The 23,711-nt window shown below is 47.9% G+C and overlaps 2 protein-coding genes across 2 annotated transcripts; one reads left to right on the forward strand and one right to left on the reverse strand.

Annotated features, from left to right (window-relative positions):
- Positions 1-287: 287 nt before the first annotated feature.
- LOC139050833 (vacuolar protein sorting-associated protein 4A-like) lies at positions 288-23,498 on the reverse strand. The gene is made up of 3 exons (XM_070527622.1): positions 23,219-23,498; positions 3,491-3,597; positions 288-2,353 (listed from the first exon to the last, which is right to left on the reverse strand). Exon 3 carries the CDS (start codon positions 2,277-2,279, stop codon positions 834-836), a length of 1,446 nt encoding a protein of 481 aa, XP_070383723.1. The 5' UTR covers positions 2,280-2,353; positions 3,491-3,597; positions 23,219-23,498; the 3' UTR covers positions 288-833.
- LOC139056018 (uncharacterized) lies at positions 6,316-19,626 on the forward strand. Its single transcript, XM_070533790.1, has 2 exons — positions 6,316-6,556; positions 18,185-19,626. Exons 1-2 carry the CDS (start codon positions 6,456-6,458, stop codon positions 18,567-18,569), a joined length of 486 nt encoding a protein of 161 aa, XP_070389891.1. The 5' UTR covers positions 6,316-6,455; the 3' UTR covers positions 18,570-19,626.
- Positions 23,499-23,711: the final 213 nt, after the last annotated feature.

The following is a 23,711-nucleotide window of genomic DNA, read 5'->3' on the forward strand; positions in this document are numbered from 1 at the left end:
TCGAGATATGCGCCCTGAAGCTTGCGGCAAAGTTGCGCTAATAATTGTTCCACTTACTTTTTAAACAAACTGACGTTTTATGCATTGAAAAACAGAAGTATCTGGAACGCCCTCGTATTTTATCGCGCACTTTGGGAATGAATATCTCGAAACTGGTCTCATCCTGAAAATTCGAGACATGCCAAGAAGATACCTTTTTCAGATCAATTCACAAATGCTGCTGCATGTACGAAGCAAATTTCTGCATGCAGTTGGCTCAGACGTCCATGCCTTATTTCGTGCTTTATTCTTCCTCATTTCATCTCAATCCCTCACAGCAGAGATCCTGTCAATGATCTATGAGCGTTTGGCTTTTTCTTGGACACGTCGAAAGCGCCAAGCTCATCTTTGCAAACTTCATTGAACGGTAAAGCAACAACGCGCTCGAGGCCTTTACTGGCCGCCTGCTGGTCTCAAATGGCCACAGATAAGTCAACACATCATGCGTACTTCAATATGTATCACGAGACCAAGAACACAGTGACAGCCACATGTAGCCCACACTGTGTTCTTGCCTGTTACTGTAATGATGAATTCCAACCAAGCAGCCCGCCTCATCACCACCTTGCGTGTTGAAATCGAAATTTGCATTCTAGTCCTTCCTTCTGATTCACATTCAAGTACATATCAAGTCTTGTCACACGTATCTTTTTTTGTTTGTACTCAAGGCGTATGACAGAACGGAAACAAGAAAATGCGCTTTTTTCAGCCTTAATTCATGCTTTTTATGTCAATTTCCTTTAGGTCGGTTCTATGCCAAGGGGCGGTGGGAATATGTAAGCACAGAATGTAGTCTAACGCTTGCGTCGCCGCCCAGTGGGCTCGTGAGGATATATCTTGCCTTGAGACCGCAAAAGCTCCGGGGCCGCGTCGGTGGGGCCCGGTACTTCGCTCTGGGCACTGCTCTGGGTGCGAATGTCTGTAGCAGCGTTGGCACTGCTGCTCATGGCAGCGCTGACGCGCCTGTCCATAGCGGAGCTTAAGTGAATGTCCTCAGCAGCCGCGGCAGCTGGATTCGCGGGCAAGGCGCCGGCAGAACCAACGCCCGGTGGCAAAATGCTGGCGGACACAGCCAACGAAGGCGGCACTGGGACTGTGGTGGCGATTGACGTGAATTCGTGGTGCTTGACCATGTCTTCCTCGGTAATGTCCGGCCCAAGTATGTCAGAAACGACCAAAATGTCATCCTTCGTTAGGTGGTCGACTCTCTCGGCGTCTTCCTTAAGCGTGATAGATTCCAGTTTTTCGAAATTACGAGCCAAAGCCAGTCGTAGAATGCTCATAACTTGGTAGCACGAGTAACGTTCCGTTCGCGAAGCCAGCTCCTGGATGTCGCTTTCTGTGAAGGAAGGACACCTTACTTTTCCCAACTCGCGCGTAATGATCGCAACGCGTTCGTTAAACTGCGGCGGAGGGAGCGATATCTTTGACTGAAACGTCTCCATCATGCTTTTTTCCAAGCGCCAAGGCTTTCTCGCAGTGGCAACGACAACTTCACGAAATTTTCTCTTCTCCTTCAGTTCCTGCATGTAGGCTAATATTTCCTTTCTCATAGCATCTATTTCTCGTCCTATTCCTTCTGTCCTCTGCGAATAGAGGCGATCAAGGTCCTCCAGAACTAAAACGCCGCAGTCGTGCTTCCTAAAATTCTTGATCATCACGCTTGCTAACTTGACACCCTCGTGTTGCGACGTGGCGGCCATGAAAGTACCGATATCGACGATGAAGACAGACTTGTCCGGATACTTCGAAGTGATCGCCCGGACCATAAAACTTTTACCGCTGCCGTGCGGTCCGTGGAGGAGAATGAGGGACACCCCTTTCGACTTGGGGTTCATGAGAATCTGGCTGAACTTGTTCTTCATTGGGTCTATGCCTATGATGTCGTTTGTGTAGCATATCTTTCTCTTGGCGCTTACCGTCACAGCTGTGAGACACCAGGGGGGCAGCAGCAGGCCCAGCAGAGGCAGCTGGTGAATGCACTTCATTTCGGGCATGCCCGCGCACAGGATCTCTTGGTCGATGTCACGAGCGTGGTCCTTCAGTCGCAGCACCCTCTCAATGTACGGGGCACACATGGTTCGAACCGCGAGGGTAGCACTGAGGTAGGCTTCCACCGTCTTGCGGTAGATCTTGTACGCATTTGCGAACTGTTTCTTGGCTTCTTCGTCGGCAGCCTGCTTGGAGAGTTCTAACGCGGTCTTGACGTCCATCGTTGCCAACGTGTGTTGAGAGGCCATTCTGTCGTGACGCTCCCTTCCTTGTTGTTGTTGCCTCAAAACATGGCTCGTACCCACGAGGGGGATTGGCCACACTGGATAGATTGAAACGAACGCCCAGCAACTTACCAAAAGGTTTAAAGGCAGACATTTAGAACGAATGATTTGGCAATTAACTGATAACACCGATTTTGTGAGTACCTATTCACCAACTAAGTAAATGAAAATTAAATTAAACTGAGAAGCTCAAGAAAAATAATAACAATAAAATGAAATGCTTCACGGTCGGCACCCTAGCTGCGTAACCTTCCGGATGCTTCAATGAAGTTGTGCAGAACACTAAAAATCAAACCATGGCTTGTGGCTAATTGACAGGCCCCAAAAGACAATATGTTTGGTGTTGTAAGTGCCAAACCTAGCTTTCTAGCTTGAAATATGAGGAGCATTTTGCGAAAGGAGAAGAAGCGGCGGCAAAAAAGAAAGAAATTGGCAAATAGTTACTGGTTCATTACAAAAGAAAGCAGAGGTTAGTTATGGATAGACCAGAACTATATGAAGCTAAAAATTTAGGCGAAGAACTCGACAGCGGTAACTTGCTAACGTCACCTCGCATTGGCGTATTTGCTCGTGTTCCACTGAAATTTTAGATGTTGAAAATCATCTGCGGAAAATGTCGATGACTCATTACAAGTCGACAATAAAAGCCGTTTGAATCTGGCTCCTGTTATAAAAGAGAAATCAAGAAGAACATTTAAGACCGGATCATTTAGCGATGATGATGCGAGTGAGTCAGCTGATTCATTTAAAAAGATTCCACTATCTCTGGGGACCCAGACAGAGCGGACTTCAGACTAATTGTCTGGGACCAGAGTCGAAAATATACTCAACAGGTGGGACCGATTAGTGGAAGTTAAATGTGTACAGACCGAAAGCGCGTCTGTAACCACTATTACCTTAGATATCTGTGGACCCAATTTTCTGATGGCCAGAATTATCGCCAGGAATTCAGCAAGGAATATTGGAGTGCAATCGGCGAGCCGGTGTGCAAAATACCACCTAAGCTGAACTGAAAAGATGCCAACACAGGCCTTCTCTAAATTTTGTGATGCGTCCGTTGAAATTATCAAGTGAGACGCAAATTGATTAAGATGATCTTGAAGGAGACCTTCAAGCATGTACGCAGGAAGAAGTTATGCGTGCTTTGGAAAAATATCATCAAAGATCAGTTTTACCTTGAACGAATTAGACTTTGGAGAAATCAGGTTCTGCAGACGAACTTGAAGTTTCCTTGTTGTGGCTATAATTGCTGCGCCTGGTTTCGTCCTCACTGGTTCAGCTCCTATAAGAATACATGCATGCGCGTTCTATATATCACTTCCTGAAGCTAAGATCATCTCATCCATTGCAGAAGCAGGTTAGAACACACTAGCTTGGGCCGACCTCTCGACCTTTCTCTAAATAAACACTCTGTCCTGGGGTTATAAGTTAGTGCAAGTCGATAGGTAAATTAGCATTCACGTCTTTCTGTGTATCAGCCTGCTGCCAACAGCATTCAGCGAAGTGGCTCACTGTATCCCCACAAACAAAAAGACATACGCCCCACCTCGGCGTTCGTCTTGTTCGGAGAAAACCAGATTTCCGCTGCCACTAACTCATCCATCACTGTCCGTAATCTAAGGAACGTCGTTTGCCCTGGCTTATATGCGCTGTTGTTTCGGTCGGTTGCCCCGGGGGAGTGACAAAACGCCAACTCTCCACGCTAGGCAACCCGTTTCTTGGTCCCCTGCTGAGACAAATATATCTCTCGGTCGATCGGAAAAGTTTCAGCTTTCCCTCTTGGTTGGGAAGACACAGAAGACAGGAAGAGAAAATAATAATTGATAAAGCATTATTTGTACTTTTAGATTATCAGGATATGGTGATTAACTTATTTCTTTTTGTTTAATAATTGTAAGCTTTTAACCCATTGAGGGTCGATGCCGTAAATATACGGCGCCGCGAACAGGTCCGAAAATGGTCGAAGCCGTATATTTACGGCGCCGTCTGTACGTTTAAAACGCGCGCTAATTTCCTAACTTTTTCTTGCCTGGCATGTGGTGCTACTATGTGGGAATACATGAAATTTTTTTCTCGCGTCTCTCTCTTTCAGTTTTCGTTCTATACTTTTTTTCTTGCTCCGGCGCGTCTGCTACCGCTCGCGCATTGGCGCGCTCGCGGGCGCGCGGCGGTTAGTTTCGGTTTTGTTCCGCACGCGGTTTCGGCTTCTTTTGCTCGCAAAACTGATGGCTATTTCGTTCTTGTCACTCAAAGGGTGACCGCCTGTTACCCGCTCGGTTGTTGCTCACAGGGGTCCGCATACGAAGGATGCCGCCGTGCATGCGTTTCCTTTTTTGGCCCTTTATTCCGAAGTTGCCTCCCACGTCTGCTCAGGGAAGCAGTACCCAGAGGAGGTGCCATGTCTGCGCCAACACCACTCGGCAGCAAAAACATCGCGAGGACAGACTGATCCCTCAGGACCTAAATAAAGTCCTTCATACCATACAAGGTACATGCGCGCTGAGTGCAACAAACCGCTCTGCGTGGAGCCATGCTTCAAGAAATACCACACGCTGAAGAAGTATTAGTGCAAAAGGAACATTTGAGACTTGCAAAAAATTTTCGTGTGCGCATTCTTCTTGTGTATTTTTCTCGTGTGCACATTGTGTATAACAATGCGCCAATTTTTTGAAAATCTTATAACTTTATTGGCTATTTTTATTGTTTTTCTTGAATAAACAGTCCATATATGCCAACGCCAAACATTTTTTTCTCACTTAACGGTCACCCTAGAAAAATTACAGTAATTTTTTTCGAAATAGCTCCCTCTGAAGAATTTAAATGTGCAATAAAAAAAATCGACCCTGAGTGGTCGCATGTGGCGAAAAAAATCGACCCTCAAAGGGTTAAGATAATTCTGCCTGGCGTAGTGATTTTTTGCATGGTATGTGTGAGCTGAGTAGACAGGCCACACGTCACGTCCTTAAGCACGACAGAGTCCAGCCAGTTTCAATACGATACACGAAGGAAAAAACATACTATTTAGGTTGGCTGTGCCTGCGCAAAAAGTGGTAGACTACAAAGTGCTGCCTTTGCTCCCTCAAAATGTGAAGACTGGTGGACTAGTGATTCCATCCGCCAATATTAATTCAAATTTCCTAGGACGATAGGGGTTTGTGTGTGTGTGTTAGTGTGTGTGTGTTAGTGTGTGTGTGTGTGTGTGTGTGTGTGTGTGTGTGTGTGTGTGTGTGTGTGTGTGTGTGTGTGTGTGTGTGTGTGTGTGTGTGTGTGCCGTGCGTGCGTGTGTGTGTGCCGTGCGTGCGTGTGTGTGTGTGTGTGTGTGTGTGTGTGTGTGTGTGTGTGTGTGTGTGTGTGTGTGTGTGTGTGTGTGTGTGTGTGTGTGTGTGTGTGTGTGTGCGCGCGCGCGCGTGCGTGCGTGCGTGAGGGGGGAGGGGTGAAGAACAAAATGACAATTTTCAGTTTGGGACTGCTATACATAAATGAACAAGGAGACCCGTCTTCCTGCCTATGGGGGAAAATTTGCCCTCAGATTGATATGCAGCTCGAGACCCTCCTAAGTCCCATTTGCTTTTCTCTTCCTGCTACGCACGCTTCCCGAGAAATGATCACCACATCGCAGGCTTCCGTTTCGTATCCAGACCGGCAAAGCCGTAGTGTCGTGACAGACAAACGCCCTGTCGGTCGCATTGACGACGTGCCCAGTATCTGCCTGGCAGAAGACCCGGATCTAAACAGCAATTGTCTGAGCTTCCAGTTTCATTCGTTTTCCCAATTGCTGTGCTTGCGTGGCCCGGTCAGAGCGAGGCTTTCCGCCGGGAGCCGCTGTCGTCGTCGCTTCTCGCATCATCGCTACCGATTGTGGCAAGAAGAGAAAGGAAAGTGGTTCGGCCAGTCCTCTCGCAATGAGCGCCACCCCAAGGACGTCGCCGCAAGGGGGAAACCCCTCCCCCTTGCTCGCTTGCGGGGTGGCGGGCGAGGCGCCTCGGCCGTCGATTAAATCTCGCCCCCCGCCGCCCCTGTATCCCCCTCCGGCCAAGAGACGCGCGCCGATCTACGCAGAAGGCCCGGCAGCCGCCCACAGGTGCTGTTGTATACGCGCTCGAGAAGCCGTCCCCGAGAACCCTCACCGAGTCGACCGGCATGGCTGTTATAGCGCGGACGATGCACTGGTGCCTAGCCGCCTGCTTTGCGCTGGCCGTTGGGCTTGTCCGGGAGGCGCACGCCATCGATGACCATCAGCTGTGAGCGCTCTATTTTATTCCCTATATATTTGTCGTGTCCCGGGACCTGCGATCGTGTGAAATTTCAAGCGAACCACTCGTGACCGCACTTGCACAGGAATGCGAGCGGGCGTTGCAATGAATCCTGCGGCGAGTTTCCGGCTCTAATCACGGAAGCGTCATTGACCATGTTTGTGGTCGGGTCTCCGCATCCACACGAGACCAAAACGTGAAGCAGTAGAGCGAAAGCAGAAAAGAGGAGAAGGCGTGCAACGCATGTCTGTTCAATAATATCGCTAAAATCTAGACCACACATCTGGGTCCGCAGCATATAATGTCGCTCTTCCGAAACGCTTGTTGGACAGGTATTCACGAAGCAATTCGTTCGCTGGAGCGATGTATAAGGCAGTCACCGGCCAATCGTGATAGCGAGCTTATTTGTAACAATGGCGTCCGGCCAATCACGAGCCGTCCTTAGGAATAATATTTGTGTGTGTGTGTGAAGGGGGGGGGGGGGGGTAGAATTGTACATAGGTTCTTGTTTGTAAGAATTCTTTACCATTGGCTAGTAGCTGCCGTTATAGTTATGTGTGCTTTTGCGAATGGCCGGCGCTTGTTCTCAAGAGCCGCTTTACATAACGAACTGTTTTGCAAATACGAGCCCTGTTTCCTGTTGCTTATATCGTTATTTATCTAAGCATTAAGGATTCCAGGGCTCACCTTTGCGGCCGCTGTACCATACCTTCACAATATTGTCGGTGACAAGGGCCTCATGTTTCGTCAATAGAAAGTCTTAGAAATTGCGTCCCCGAGCGGCTTTGCATACTCAAAAGCCCAAACTCCTTCGCACGTCTCATTGCGCTCTTTTGTACTCTCGTGTTCTTTTGTACGCCTGGACGGTAGCGTACCCGAACTATGGATCCCCACTTTCTAAAACTTCTTACTAAGTTGATTCGCTAGAACGCAGGTCCGTTCGCTCGCCAACTATTGAAACATTGTGCGCTTCTACGAATGACTATATATCGCATACATTCATCCAAAACAGAGTGGCTCAGACTGTTGCGCAAGTTTTCCAATATATCCTACGTGTTTGTTCTAAACCGCTTCATTGGTCGGTTCGTTCACACCGAGCGCAGCCCATAGCGGCCGCTCATTTACGAGCTCAATAATTTCAGCCGCTGAACTCTAGGGTGCGGGCTCGATCCTAAGTTTGGCAACCGCGTCTCCGCGGCATATGCGCCGAAAGACGACTGAATGTCACAATATTAATGCCCAATGAAGAGCGCCAAATGAGAGAGCTCAAAGTGTATCTCAGCTATATCGTCTCTCTCAAATCGCGATATATTGTTTGCGAATAAATGAGGGTGTTACAGCGCGAAAGGGTACGGCAAACTGAGTAGACAGACAGACACACACACACACACACACACACACACACACACACACACACACACGAAAATATGCGTTTCTCTCCTTGTATGTTGTCGTACATATTTCACGTTGCAAGTCTATCGCTATCCGTAACTAACCAACTAGAAGGGCTACCTTATTTCATCATGACGTCGACTTCCACAATCTCACATTTTCGTGATTGCGGAGGCGAGGGAACCGTTTGTTAGTGGGTGTACCTTGGCCAAGTACGCAAGCGTTCTGCGAAATGAATATTCACTGATAGCCTTGTTTTTCCTCTCTTTTTATTTATTTTTTTATTCTCTTTTTTTAATTCACATATTCGAGAAGACTCTTGGTTCAGAGCACCTTCGAGTCTCGTGTGTTGGAATGCTGGACGATTGCGGTCATTGGCTGTATGAAGCAGCTTCCACCCTCGTCCGATCGGCGAGAGTTTTCGCGGGAAATTGAATGTGCAGTCCTGTGCAAGTCGCATAAAATCCAGGGAGAGGCCAATGTAACCCAACGCAGTTCATCCGTTCACCATAGCGCAAATTACAAGGTGTGAGTGAAAGGGGGGGGGGGGGGAGGGCTATCTAAGCAATTTAGTTCTGAAAGCGTGTTGCCTAATCCGCACATAGGTGGCGCTCACAGCGTACAATGATTTGAAAACTGCAGCAAGGTCCGTGCATTTAAAAGGATCTACTACAAATAGAGGCGGCCTTTCTTTTAGACCGAGCGCAGATATATTGTCAAAACGAACAACACGTAAGTAGTGCATCCTTCTACATGTTGTCCATGTTAACGGTTTACTGGCTTCACCAAAAGCTTCAAAACAAGGCCAGTGCCGATTATAATAAAACGAATCATATAACAACAGTATTACCATACCGGTGTTAATAAAAGCTTTGCCTAGGCCTGCCGCCCGTCGAGGGATATCCCGAGGGCGCTTATACATGGCTGTGATTGCCTACACGGCTCAAGCGATGCAATGAACGGGTCACCTGTGTTTTCCAGTACTGGCTAAGCTTAAGTTCGGTGTCTGTCAGAAATTTACGGTTGCCCGCGCCATGAGACCAAATCTCACTCGCTTCCTACCAGGGACGCGCGTACTGCACCGGCGCGGCTCTTGGCTCGGGTATCGACAGCACCGATTCTCTGTGGAACATTGCATATTCGCTCGCCTTTGCGCATATTTCGTTTATTTTGAATTGATAAATTCTACAGATGTATTAACCAATGCTTCAACACTTCCATCGAAGAGCCGATCGTCAGGAGACGCGCTTCTGCAATCGTCGGCAGAACCTCTATGCCAGATAACGGGCATGGTCTTCGCACGACGGAGAGTACGACGGGAAGCGTCAGGCGCCGTGCCATATATAACGAGCATCTCTCGATTGCGCAAGAACGACCGTTATGGGTATCGTCTAAACATAGCGTCAAGAGCAGTTACCAACCTGTCGTGCAAGTTGGAAAAGAAAAGAAGTGGCGAGGGTAAACGCAATTCCCTCGCGTCTGGACGCCGCGGGGTGCCGAGGACGGGCTTTCTGACCGCGTGCGTGCGTGTGCGCGCGCGTGCTCGCGACAACAAAGCAGAGGCCGCGGATTGAGCACAAATTGGCAGTGTTTATCGCGCATCGTATCCATCCGAGGCGGCATTGAGTCGATGGGCGCTCGGAAAGGCCAGCCGAGTGGGCTTTCCATTTTCCCTGAGGCGCTTCTCTCGGCGCGGGGGGGCAACACGCAAGGACGCCGGGTGCGTATTCCGGCGGCGACTCCCGTCCCATGGGCGCTCTTTCCTTCAATCGACCCAATCACGTAGCGCACTCGTCACGCTGACGTTTATTGTCAGGGCGCCACCATTGTGAGTACGCACTGCGCTTTGGCCGCGCCTCGCTGTGTGTTGGGCGCCGCGGTGCATCACGCTATAGGAATGACAGGTTAGCGGTGCTCCCAGTCTTCGATGCCCGCTCCCGTACGCTAGCTACATCTTACGCATATAAGTTATGTGCAAATAGCCAAAGTGGAGGCATAAAGGGAGAAAGAAATGGCATCCGCCCGACGGTAGCAAATTGCTACGTTATGATCCATTGCGGTGTCCTCGAATATCAACGTTCGGAGAGGAAGAAAAATTTGTCCCTTCAAGGGATAAAACCCGAGACCCTTCTCGTCAACGTCTCTCAACACGGCGCCGTGCGTACCTTTTGAAGCTGTTCAGCATTGGCGAGACGACGTAGCGTGGGAGACGCAAAGCAAGCAGTGTGCGGCCCCCAATGTCTTGTTTTGCGTCTTATCTTTTTTTTTTCTTTTGCCGCGACGTATTATGAATGTCATTTATTCTTTAGTAGCACGCTTTGCTCACACCGTCTACTGCACTCAAACGGCGCTCTCGAACCTGCTAAAAACTGCTTCAGTACAAAATGGTAAACTTCGCGTCTAAAATTAGCACAGATCCCTATAATGTTCCCGACACCGTGGCAGTTGTTACACTCATTTGTGTCACACAAAGTGGAATGTGTGCCCTTGTTCTTTCCACAAAGAAGATGCAAGCCTTCGTCAGAAATCGACAGCGCCCTCCATGTATGGAGGGCGCTGTCCAATCGTGTAAGGTCATGCAGCCTCCTTATGCAGCCACAAAGCTCCAAAACTCGAAAATACCCAGGAGAGATATCGTCCCTAAATGCACAGCTTCGTCGTTGGTGTCCGCCAAACGGTTCCGAGTCGCACACCAAGTTTCGAACAAAATCTTCAGATACTTCGCACGTCAACACTTCACGACCTCATGCATACACTCTCGTTGTATAGCATATGCTCGCATACGGTGCTCGCCCATCGGCGCCTCAATGTTCACGTTTATAGAAATTGCAATGAGTATTTGCAATAAGTTTCCATGTTGTTTGTGACCAAGCTCGCAAATACCTGTTGACGTTTCTTAAAGCATTGCAGACTCCATGTTGCCAGTTGTGTCTGAAATGCTCATTACTATGCCTTGTCTTATTTTGTGATTTTGTCTCCATTATTTTCCTCTCTCCTCGTTCTTTCCCTTCTTTCTTTAACGCCGGCGCATATCCTACGTTTTCTGGCGGTACACTTGTCAGCCAGTGGTTTCTCCTTGTTTTCACCATAGATCACTAAGAAAAATTATCATTAGTTTCTGTTTCCACCCTAAACTATTCATTTGAGTTGCATGACGCGGGCAGAGAGATAATGCCACAAAAGAAAGCGAGACGGCCCGACAGCGTCAAAAATCTGCACGTGTCCCCATGGCTTATGACGTTCGATGTCTTGGAAAACACGCTTCAGTGGGTTTGGCAACAATTTTCCGTACCACATCCACCATCTAGCCTAAAACCCGCCGCGGTATAGCTTCCTGTTTGTGCTGTTCTGCTGCTGAGCACATATCGGGCGCAGCATTCCGGGGGGGGGGGGGGGGGGGCATGAACGGGCGGCCTACTAATATTTCAGTTCACTTTAGGAGAACCTCGGGTGACCACTCCGGAGTTCCTCCTGCTTCGGCGTGACTATTCCCTCAGTTTGCAGATTTCGTGCTGCATCCCGTATCTTAGCAAAAAGAAGGAGCGTACGTCAATAAGGAGGTCTCGCTTTTTTATTTTTCTAGGTTCGTTCAGTTCATTTATTTTTATTATAGCTAGTTGGCATCACTTCTGCACTCTGAAGAAATTATACGCCTAAATAGGCTGGCCTGTATGGAAGAAGTGCCGGGCTGTTACTTTTTTTGTGTGTGTGAAGTAGGCGAGTGAGTGGTGCCTGCTTTTGCGGCAAAAGCCAGATCAATCGACAGGTACATTCCACAATTGTATTTCAAAAAATGAAGAAGAAGCCGGCAATGGTCTGCTGGCCTTTACTTTTTTTTATTATTATTATTTGTGTGTGTGTGTGTGCGCACGCGCGCGTGCGTGTGTGCGCGCGCGCGTGTGTGTGTGTGTGTGTGTGTGTGTGTGTGTGTGCACGCGCGCGTGCGTGTGTGTGTGTGTGTGTGTGTGCGCACGCGCGCGTGTGTGTGTGTGTGTGTGTGTGTGTGTGTGTGCACGCGCGCGTGCGTGTGTGTGTGTGTGTGTGTGTGTGTGTGTGTGTGTGTGTGTGTGCGCACGCGCGCGTGCGTGTGTGCGCGCGTGTGTGTGTGCGTGTGTGCGTGTGTGCGAGTGTGCGAGTGTGCGAGTGTGCGAGTGAGTGTGCGAGTGAGTGAGTGAGTGAGTGAGTGAGTGAGTGAGTGAGTGAGTGAGTGAGTGAGTGAGTGAGTGAGTGAGTGAGTGAGTGAGTGAGTGAGTGAGTGAGTGAGTGAGTGAGTGAGTGAGTGAGTGAGTGAGTGAGTGAGTGAGTGAGTGAGTGAGTGAGTGAGTGAGTGAGTGAGTGAGTGAGTGAGTGAGTGAGTGAGTGAGTGAGTGAGTGAGTGAGTGAGTGAGTGAGTGAGTGAGTGAGTGAGTGAGTGTGTGTGTGTGTGTGTGTGTGTGTGTGTGTGTGTGTGTGTGTGTGTGTGTGTGTGTGTGTGTGTGTGTGTGTGTGTGTGTGTGTGTGTGTGTGTGTGTGTGTGTGTGTGTGTGTGTGTGTGTCGACATATATAACGTTTACTGACCATTTCAAGTAGCCTTTCAAGTATCCTTACGCACGTAACGGAAGGGAAAAAACATATCTATAGGAAACCAGAGGAAATAGGGAGAAGGCGGGAGATAGAAATTCACGACGATGACCAAAACGAGAACAAGGTGAAAGCGGGAGCCAACGTTTCGACAAGCGCACTTGTCTTCTTCACCTTGTTCTCGTTTTGCTCAAATTTAAGGAAAGAAACATATAAGCACAACTCAGTTTGCATCCACATAAATCTTCCGGTAGAGCTGTTCGTTATGTTAGGTGGCAGCCAATAGTGATGTTGGACATATTACCGGCGAAGGTGGCCGGCCAATGACGAGGGGACTTACGAACGGAAAGTTTTGTGAAGTCAGCCATGCCCTGTATTCATAAATTAATTCTTGCAACAGAATTGTTCGTAATAGTTGGTGTCAAGCAGCCGTGATGTTGCACTTATCCTTAGCGTAGGCGATCAGCCAGTGGCAAATATTTTTTTAAAAACGAAAGGTTTTGAGAATTCTGCCGAAGGACCTGTATTCACAAAACTATTTGTACGCTAGCGACGCCCGTAAGAACTGGCACCCCGCAATCGTAAACGCGAATATATAATTTGGGAAGGTGACCGGCAAATTATATGCAGTTCTTACAAATGAAAAACTTTATGAAACTAGGGCCCAGAACCACAATTCATAAAGTAGGTTGCACACTGTTCGTACAGGCGCTGGCCAATCGGGATAGCGATTGGCCAGCGATAGCCAAGTCCAGGATAGAGTTGTCTAACTTTAAAAAGAAAACATAATAGATTTCGAGTTCTCACGTCCCCAGGGTCTAAATTTGCATTCTTACGCAAGGATATGGCTCGTAATAACGGACACCAACCAATATCATGGCGGTGAACCGATGGCAGAGCAGGCGCCGGTCTGCAGTGTTCGTACACACAGAGGGCCACCGCCTGCTCTTCCATTTTATTGCCTACTTGTTTGCGTTCAGCCTTGGTACTCTGGCGCGACAGAATGTATATTGTAGTGTATGTCTTGCAGCAAAGATGCGTGGAAGTGGTCTGCAGTGGCGTTCCCATCCTCTTATTTGTCTTGCATGGTAGTCTTTGTGCATTGTTCCGTCAGTGCCCGCATCATTGCGTTACGAAAACAAAGCCGATAGCTGTTGAAAGCAGCTTTGAACGGGAGTGAAAATGATCACATCTCATGTCGAACACCGTGTTGATTTCGGACGTGGTGGTTCGCGCGTGACGTTGGGAATGCTTGTTGCCTCTGTTCCCACAAGGCTTGCGACACGATCGAGAAAGGAGCGCGCTACCGAGAATCGCCCGATCGCGTCGCCGATGACCAAGGTTACGGCGGACGAGGAAAACGCGTCAGGCGCGCCCCTCAAGCGTTTCAAGGGAACCCATTGAACGCATCTCCGCATCGCGCGCGTGGAATTCGCCTTTTCAATGCCTGCGTAATAACCGCCAAACTCGTCGGATACTTGAACAGCATTGGTTGTCTGGGGGAAATTTGCGTTCTTTGTTGTGCGTTTTCTCCTGCGTCGTTATGGCTATCTTCGAGCGCACATTCGCGTCAACACCGGGAGGGCAACAGCTGAGCTGCGTCGCGGGATTGACTGACTCCCGCTGTATAGCGGCTTCCCCTGTTCGGTGCCGCCGAGGTTGCGGAAAGGCGATCTCGCCGTCGTTTCAGCGGCGGTATACATTTTTATACAAACGAATGGAACACTAGCGTGTGGCTATGGGTCCAACCAGTTTTGGTATGTCTGTAAGTTCTATGCCTGCAAATAAAGAATTGAATTGAATTGAATGGCCCACTAGCACTTCCGACGGTGCGATGGTTCAGTCAGCAATATGATGATGGGGTAGCTAACGGCTTCTTCGTGTCTTAACAGTATTTGTGCTAATTTGTTATATCAAACTCTGTAATACCGATTAGTAACGACGTATACGTTAGATGACGATGTTCAGTTTAACGTGGCTTAGAATACTGAAAACCCATGACGAGTATTACTGCACCAGTGTTACCCAAATTTATGCACACGTATAGCTGCCGTCATTTATCTTATCTAGCGCTGCGCATCCCGTGGTAAAACGAATTATCTCAGAAAGTTACACATCTTATTTGCTGTAGCACTGCAATTCGATCGGACGGCGAAATTGAACAATAAGGGCTAAAATAGGAGGCTGTACATTATTCCACCAAGACACGAGACATCAGCAAGCTATGTACGCCGTGAATCACCCGCCCTGAAATTGATGGACGGCGTCGATCAAGCACAAGGCGGGTGACCTGCCGCAGGTCAACAGATTGGCAGATCAACCACAAGGTGATTGATCGTCACTGCAATCGATCAAACACATTGTGGTTGACAACCGTTATCAGCTTTTGAAATGAAACCATATATAAGGGAAATAAATGCCACTTAAAAGAAAGACTTTTGTGCGCTGCATCAAGCTGTGCTTTTCTGACATGCAAAGAAAGAAGCAAAATTAAATAAACGACGTTTTTTCCAAAATCTTGTACGTCAGAAACGCCTTATAGGGGCGTTTCTCGACGTGTTCTACAATCTTCTATCTGACACCTTGCTCAGTAGGCGAATATACATTCAAGTATTCAGCTAATTAGTTTGAATTAAGTTCATATCGCTAATGATTATCGCTATGAAAACATAAATAACAGTCGGCCAAACAATTACGGACACAGCATGGCTCTGGCTGGTCGCACATCTCCGCTAATATCAAATCACGCGTGCATTCATTCGGAGACGCGTGCTCACGGAGCCGCTCGCAGGCCTGCGATCACCTGCGTGCCTCGAGTGGCTTCCCGGCCGCGCACGCCACTGCAGAGCTTCCTCCGCGCGGACGGAAACCTCGCGTGGGGCGCGACGTTCGATGAAAACAAAAATCGAGCACCTGGAAACGAATGGACAGAGTCCCGGCACGCAACAACTGACGAGCGCCCGTGCACGCAATTGACCTTTTATAGGCGGTCATCGAGTGCTGTGTGCGTCCGTTGAAGCTGCTGCTGGCGGCCAGCTAAGAATTACGCACTGCGCAGAATTGCTCGCGGTTGGTTGCACTGAAGAATTACAGTGTCGGCAGTTGAGTTGCAGCGTCCTGCCGTGAAAAAGTTGCAGTGTAGCCAAACGTTTCATTCAAAAGAGTTTCGGGTCTCTTTAGTATACAGGGTGTCCCACGTTACTTGAGCCAAACGTTAAAAATATGTGAATGCCACGTAGGTGGACAGAACCAAGGTGATGCTGTTTGCTGTCGCTTGGGCATACTCAGGTTAATTTTTTCATACCGCATAATTAGGTAATTAGCCCTAATGTATTAATAAACTTCTCAAATAATATATTTAGATGAAAAGTGTCCATGAGAAAATTGTACAGCAACGTGAAAAACTCCCGATATAGCTTTCTGTTGCTGGATACGTGCTACATGAAAGTGTTTTCCGAGCCTGAAAGAAGCCCGCAAATACACTCAAACATGCCGCGTGAGTGGCCGCTCGAGGCACTGTGTGTGTACTCGCGGGCTTCTTTCACGCTGGGAAAACACTTTTATGTAACACGTATCTAGCAACAGAAAGCTGTATCGGGAGTTTTTCATGTTGCTGTACAATTTTCTCATTGACATTTTTCATCGAATTATAATATTTAAGTTGACTAGTTAATTAAGACTGATTAGATAATTATGGGGAATGAAAAGTATCTCCAAGCGACGGCAAACAACCTTACCTTTGTTCTGTACAGCTACGTGGCATTCGCATATTTTTAATGTTTGGCGCATTACAGTTGGGACACCCTGTATGGAATGGCTAAAATGAGGAGAAAAAGCGTGCCGTGTTTACACTTCTTCACTGCTTGCACTACATTGCAGAATCAAAACACGCGCTTTTTATAGTGCGAAAACTATGGACAACTACTGATTCTAGTGCACTTTCGAGTGAATACTCGAGCAGGCTCAGAACACTCCAGCGTTGACTATATCCACGCTCATGGCTCCGTAGGAAAGAAAGACGGAAAGACAGGAGCGTCAACGACGTTCGCGCCCGTTTGGCTGCCCTATAAACGTGGGGAAGAAGAGTGCGTTAACGCTGTATTACGTGGGTGGCAGTTCAGTCTTATAGGAAGAAAAGGAAAGGACCCAAGTGTACGAGTAAGAAGGGGAAAAAGACATTCAGTGTGCACAGAAACGCAGAGAAATACTCAATAACACAGCCACTATATAGACGCGCAGTATAGCACTTTAGTGGTGTTGTCTTCACGTAAGTTCCTCGGCCAGGATCTTGGGATGGTTTCTTGTGGGAGCGGTCTCTTCCCCCGATGGACAGGTCTATAGTTCCCTTTACCAGGATCGGCAACAGCCCTGGAGCGCCCTTCACCCGTATATAGGCGGCGGAAGAGAGTCGCACACTGCGAGGCAGAAGCAGAATTCGGCCCGCGGGCCGAATTCACAACGCTCTTCGTTCGCAAGGGCTATTTATCATTGGCTGGCCGCCTCCGCTAATAACATGTCCAGATTGGCGGAAATTCTTTTCTTAAGAACACTACGAGCGTAAGAGGTTTTTGGGCATACGGGCCCCTGTGCGCGCGTACTCCGTATCTAAAAAAGTTTAAAAAGCGTATATGTAGTCCTCGAGCTGGACTATTCGAAGCGGCGGACATTACTCGCACAAGAAATCGGAATCCATAATGAACTAATTAAAGATCACTAAACCTGATTTTATGTAGCGCTAGCTTGGAAGGAACACAAGAACGAAGAAGGGAGACGCGCACCAAGCGCTTTGTGCTTGCCTCCCTTCTTCGCTCTTGTGTTTCTTCCAAGCTAGCGCTACTTAAGACCACACTTAGTGTAGACCAACCAGCCCAATTTTCCGTTTTATGAAATAACAACAATCACTAATTATTGTTGTCAATAATTACGTTACGGCACATATTGTAATTATGCATTGAAGCCGATGAGCTTGCAAGGCATAACCACTTGGAACGAACTCTAAGGATCACGTGGGTTTCAAGATATACGCCGTAAAACTTGCGGCAAAAATTATTTTTTTCACTGACTTTGTTTAAAAGCACAAAAGTAACTGGAACGCCCATGTCGCACACCTTGGGAATGAGTGTCTAGAAACTTATGTCATCCTGAAAATTTGTTCCCAGTGGATACGCCTTGCTAACTCACCGGCTGCAATTACAGCAAACTAATTGATTAAAACTATTATTAGCGAATATTTGTTAATTAGTTCATTATGCATTTCGATTTCACGTGCAAGTAATATGTCCGCCTCTGAGTAATCCAGCTCAACTACTCGATTTATCATGTCTGCGACAGGCGATGTTTAAAAAGTTTATGTGGTCTATATATAAACGCCTGGTATATTTATGAACGACGCCACTGTGGAGGGCTCAGCATTCATTTAGATCATCTGGGTAGCTTCCACCTAAGTTGTTTTAAACTAGACACGGGCGTTTTTGCATTCTGCCTCCTTTAGAATTTGGTGCCCGCGCCCTGGCATTGAACCCCCGGCCTTGTCTCAGCAGTTGGATGCGATTGCCCCCCTAGCTACCGCATCGCGCCCAACCATACGAACCGTGCAGGCATCAGCGTGGCACCAAATCGTGGTGCACCGTGTCTGACAATAGAATGTATTCGCTCGCATGCAGATCTCAAGACTTGCTGGACCTGAAGCTGCTGGGCCTCCGGCTGGAGACAAAGCTGACTATTCTCGAAGGCCTGATGAACAAGCTGAGCGCCAGCTCCAACAAGTGCAGCCAGGGTGGCCGCACAGGGGGTACGGACACCGACACCGAAGTAGCCACCAGCGACACCCAGGAGCGAATCTTACGCGCCCAGCAGGCCATCATCGACATCAGCAACCGCAACACCGTCGAGCTGGAGAATCTGTCGCAGCTCGTCACCACGCAGACGGCCAAGCTGGCCAACCGCTCCGACGCCATGCTCGGCCTTCTCAAGTCTTCCGAGCTCGTAAACCGGCGGCCACCTCCTCAGGAAACCATCTCGCAGGGCCGCAGGCACCACCAGCCTTAACAGAGTCCTGACTCTAGGCTGACCGGGGATTAGCGTCACAAATTCTCTCCTTTTCTTTTCACGTGAACGGTTTGAAATGAACGGTGCGCAATAAATTGAAGGCCGGGAACGTTACGGCGCCCGTCAGTTCTTTGTGCACTGTTCGCATGGGATGAATGAGACAACGTCATCAATTGGAGACTCACGTCACTTCATCACACAGTGTGACGCGTACAATAGTGAACGAGAACCGTTCGTGTATGCGTGGGATTTGTAGGAGGAAAATGTTTGCTGTGAGTGCGTTCTAATAAAAGCTATACTCTTCCTCAGTAAACTGAAACGCGGGAAGTATTGCGCCAGGTGTAAGGCCTTGTTGAAGGGAGTTGTGACTGTAGGATACGGTGGCGGTGTGCTGTAGCATTCTTGCAAAATGTATGTCGGATCTGTTAAATAACGGTTCTCAGACGCCCTCTCGGAGACCAACGCAATCCCAAAAGCACTGTGCAGGTAAACCGCCGAATAGGGTGGTCATTGGGCCTAGGTCTGCGCAGTAAAACTCCAAACATGTAGGCTCGGTCTCCGTTCGTGCCTCCTTGTGCAGTTTGATGAACGCCGGGATATTCCCATCAGCGCTTAATATGCTGATAATGCAGACGCTTCATACGTGCGACCAATTGGTTTCGCGTATTAAACGACTGCATCTGGAAGTTATTTTTGATATAATCTATGCGTGTTTTCTGGGGCTTCTGTCACTTCTTGCGTGCTGCAGTAAGATTGGAATACTAATTTCAGTGTGTGGGTGTATTTGTTCAGAACTTCTTTCACCATTGTGAGAGCCATGTGAGTGTGCATAGTATATGTGTAACAGTGACTAATACAAAATGCTGACGACATTAACGGTAAGTTCATTCGCTGCTGCGGTGTGTTGTCAGTCAACGAGTTGTCAGTCGGCGCTGTGTACGTCGACTCTGCCTTCGTACTGTCCTTTGCGCCGTTCTTACCCCTTTAATTCATTCACCATTGTCTTGCATCATTTCTGCGGAGTTATTGATATTAAAATTAACTGTCATGCACCATACACGGTCTTCCGCTTTTGTGTTCAATGAACGTGCATCGGATAATGATACTCGATAAAAACAAGTCATAAGAGTAATTTGTACGATCACGTAATGCCACTTTTTCCTCTTTCTTTTCTTTCTTTTTCTTTTTTTAGCCATTTCTTGCTGGTGATGGTAGCTGTAGCAGCAGCAATAATGTTAGTTGTAGTCGTGATGGTGGTGTTCGTAGTGGTGGCAATAGGGGTGTGTTCGTAGTGATTAGTAGGGGTAATGGTGGGGGTGGCGTCAGTAGTAGTGATTTGGGGGGGGGGTATTACAACAACTGCAGCATTTGTAATAATAATAATATATGGGGTTTTACGTGCCAAAACCACTTTCTGATTATGAGGCACGCCGTAGTGGGGGACTCCGGAAATTTTGACCACCTGGGGTTCTTTAACGTGCACCTAAATCTAAGTACACGGGTGTTTTCGCATTTCGCCCCCATCGAAATGCGGCCGCCGTGGCCGGGATGCAGCATTTGTAATAAGAAGTATAGTAGCAAAATGGACTCCGCTGCATGTAGTGGTGGTTTTGATGGTGTGTCAACAGTACTGTGTAGTTTAATAGAAATAATAGTAGTAGTGCAAGTAATGCGACCAGGAGTTGTAACAGTCATAGAGGTGGTAGCAGCAACAACAGTATTGCAGAAAATGGTTGGAGCAGTCGCACTGCAGTTGCGGTAACGCCAGAGCCGCTACTGGCAATGTCTGCTGGCCTTTTTCAGAAGCGGCAACGCGAAAATTTTTGACAAATGGGCATGAGCCACAGAATCTTCCGTACTAAAAGAAAAAAAAAATATCGCGCCGGACCATTCATGTGGTGGCGGATAAGTCAGCGAAGCTGTCGATCGCAGGGCGAGCAACTATGGTCAAACTCCGCATCCAGAAACATTCCCTTGAATTTGGAATTCGCCCCTCTGAAACTCGAAGGAGGTAGCAACTCACGCTTCTGCCGCTTGGACGCAAACTGAAACGACCTAGCTTAACGCTTACAAGCGGCCTCTAGTGCGCGATCTTCATCGGTAGCTTGTGCTCGACGTCGATGATAGGACTCTCGCATCTGCTACTGCTGACGTTCTTCGGAGGCAAAGTCACTGGCCGCATTCTTCGCTTTCGCACGGGCACGTTGTCATTGGATATAGTCGATTTTCTGCTGTTGACGCCTGTCTTCGTGCGCACAATGCATGGTCTTCATACTTTTCCCGTTTTCGTTGTAGTTGCATGCAACTGTTACAATGGTCTACCTCTGCAAATGCACAATCCGGATCTTTCACACCGTGGCGGCTACCGCGGCGCACATCCCCGCGTTTTCCCGCCTGCCGCGCCGTTGTATTGAGGCGCTACACGGCAGCAGACACAGCCGGCAGCAATGGCGGCTAGCGTGGGTGCACTCCCCCACTGCGCAGGTGCGGCGCGCGGTGTAATCCCGTCTCCTTTCTTTCTTCTGCGCCATTCTATCGTTCGTTATCTTTTTTGTTAACTTTATGGGCGTTAACCAGCCCAGATAACACCCCCCCCCCCCCCTGCGAGATCACGCAATGCCGCCATCTTTTTTGTTAACTTTACGGATGTTAGCCAGCCCAGATAACCCCGTTATGGGACCACGGATACGACTCATTATACATTATACAGGTGACAGGTGACGGACCTGTCAGGTAAACAGCTTTGCTGTAATGCTATAGGGAAATGTGGCTCCATAGTGCACGCATGAGCCGTCAGTGTGGTTGTTTAATCTGTCAGCGGGTGGTCAGAAGCTACACTTGTTTAAACTTTGATCTTCTGGCTTCGAACAGCCTTGTATTTCTTTGAAACTTTTTTGAACTCATTCATCGTCGCAACTTCGATCTATATGTATCGTAACGTCGATGTAACGATAATGTGTACATATTGACGTTGTTTTCGAACACTACAAACCAAAAAAATGATGTATTTAGTGTAATAAATAATTACGCGTAGTAAGTGTTAGACGCACCAGGCATTATCTATATTTAGCGACACGTATACTCGAAGGGGCCATGATTTGCTTGTCGCTAGAAAATAAAAAGTAAAACGAATTAGTTGTGAATCTAAAGCCATTCAGCTGTTCGAAAGACAAGTAGTGAGGCTAGCACGCAACACAACTGTCGGTGGAATGCACAAAGTTTTACGTTCGTAAATACGTTTTTCCATTGGCCAGCCACCTTCGCTAACGATATGTCCAGCATCAGGATAGACTGGAATTTGATCTGATGAACGATTCTACATCATAAGCGATTTTTGCGAATATGGGCCCGGCTCGACAGCGGCGCTGTGAACGGCACTCCGGTGACGCCAGCCGCTTGCCTTTGTCGTCACGCTATACGCTCCGGCTAGAAAACCTTCGTTTTCACGCGTTTGCTCGCGCTCTGATTGTGCGGCCCTCGCCAGGTAGCGCGGCCCTCGCCAATCGCTACCTGCTTTTTTTTTTCTATTGTTTGATAAATTTCAGCATTAGGAGGACTACAAAGATTGCATATTCACTGTATCTCGTGACGCAGTCGTAAAACATGGCGGCGATCGAGAGTCTACGCATGCTTCGGAAATGAAGTACGATCGCGGGGCTCATTCGCAAACTTTCGCTTCGACTAAGAGGCGTTGTAGCAGAGTGCAACTTTTACACTTCGCTCATGATTCTAGTCGCTTGGTGTTGCACATATATAACTTTTTTTTAGAAGAAAACTTTCATTGCCTAAATACACGCGGTTTATCTCGAACATTGCTTGCACCACGCTCTATCATCTTTCGCAATCGTCAAGCTGGCTTTGCACTATTTTCTTGCAAATAAATTTTTTTCGCCGCTTTCTAATGCAAGAAGTTCGTTTCTTTAGGCTAGCTTAAGACTATTCCTGTTCAGCACTTTCAAACTACCAGAAACCACTCGAAAAACGTCACAGCGTAAAAATAAAAATATTATGTTATAAAGAAAGATAACATAGAAAAGCCTATGAACATTTTATTGTGTGTTTGTAGGTGTCCCTCTTATTATTTATTTTTCATTTTTGTGTGTTTAGCGCTCCAGCTACCTTTCCGGTATAAATTTTTAGGTATTAGTCTTAAAGAATGGGTATACTTTGTTTTGTCCACTAATTTTGTCCGCCTTTCTATCAGACGTTCCGGACGGCATTTTACTACAAAGCCGCTAAAGCAGTGCATGCATTAATGCCTCGCAGCAACTACCTAGTCTCTTGAGAATTACATCAAAGTATTTCGTAATGTGCTTAAGGGCAGCAGCAAAATTGGGATGTCTGCGGCCAACAGAGTGGGCGACCGGACAAACAGAACGCACTGGACACAGTATTGCAGAGCGGACATAGTAGCTAAAGGCCAAATGTTGCAGTTTATTGTAAAAACAAAAAGGAGCGACAAATTATTAGGAGTCCGCCACGACAACGGACTTCAAAGAAAGCCGCGCAACCACGGGTCAAACGTAACTGCAGTGCACATAGGTTGCACACCTGAGCAGCGTTTCCACTTCAAACTGCGGTGTAAACGTTCCATGTCCTCTTGTCAGCGTAGATACGTGCAATGACGGCCACCAGAGAACCGCACTTACCAATGATGAACTCTGCAGATTCTGCCTGCGTCTGACAGCTGGCTTTTTCCGCAGCTCAGTGGTAGCACCCACGTTCGTCGCCGCTTCTCGTCCCTTGGGAAACGAAAAAAGGCCACCGCACTCGCTTTTTTTCGCACGATTCATGCATCCAACCACGCAAAAACTCGGCGGCATGACGATTCAGCTCGGCGGACGCGCACAACACACATAGAAAAGCGAACACCTGCGATGCACGAAGATGCCAGCGTGTGCAAATGCGCCTGTGGTGCATTTTTTTGCCCACCAAACACTCCGGCGTGTTCTCTAATATCATGTGACCAACGCGTTACGTGCGTCGTTTGAGAGGGTGTTTTTGCAGCGTTTTCTTGAAATGCGTTCACACGGGCACTTTCACTGCACGCCCTGAGCGTTTCATTAACGGACTATAAGACAGCAAAAGTGCAACTTCTTTTCCTGCAGTTCGAAAGCGCTGAAAACTGGTTGCAACTGACCG

The sequence above is a fragment of the Dermacentor albipictus genome, chromosome 1, assembly GCF_038994185.2.
Source record: "Dermacentor albipictus isolate Rhodes 1998 colony chromosome 1, USDA_Dalb.pri_finalv2, whole genome shotgun sequence".
NCBI classification, from domain to species: Eukaryota; Metazoa; Arthropoda; class Arachnida; order Ixodida; family Ixodidae; genus Dermacentor; species Dermacentor albipictus.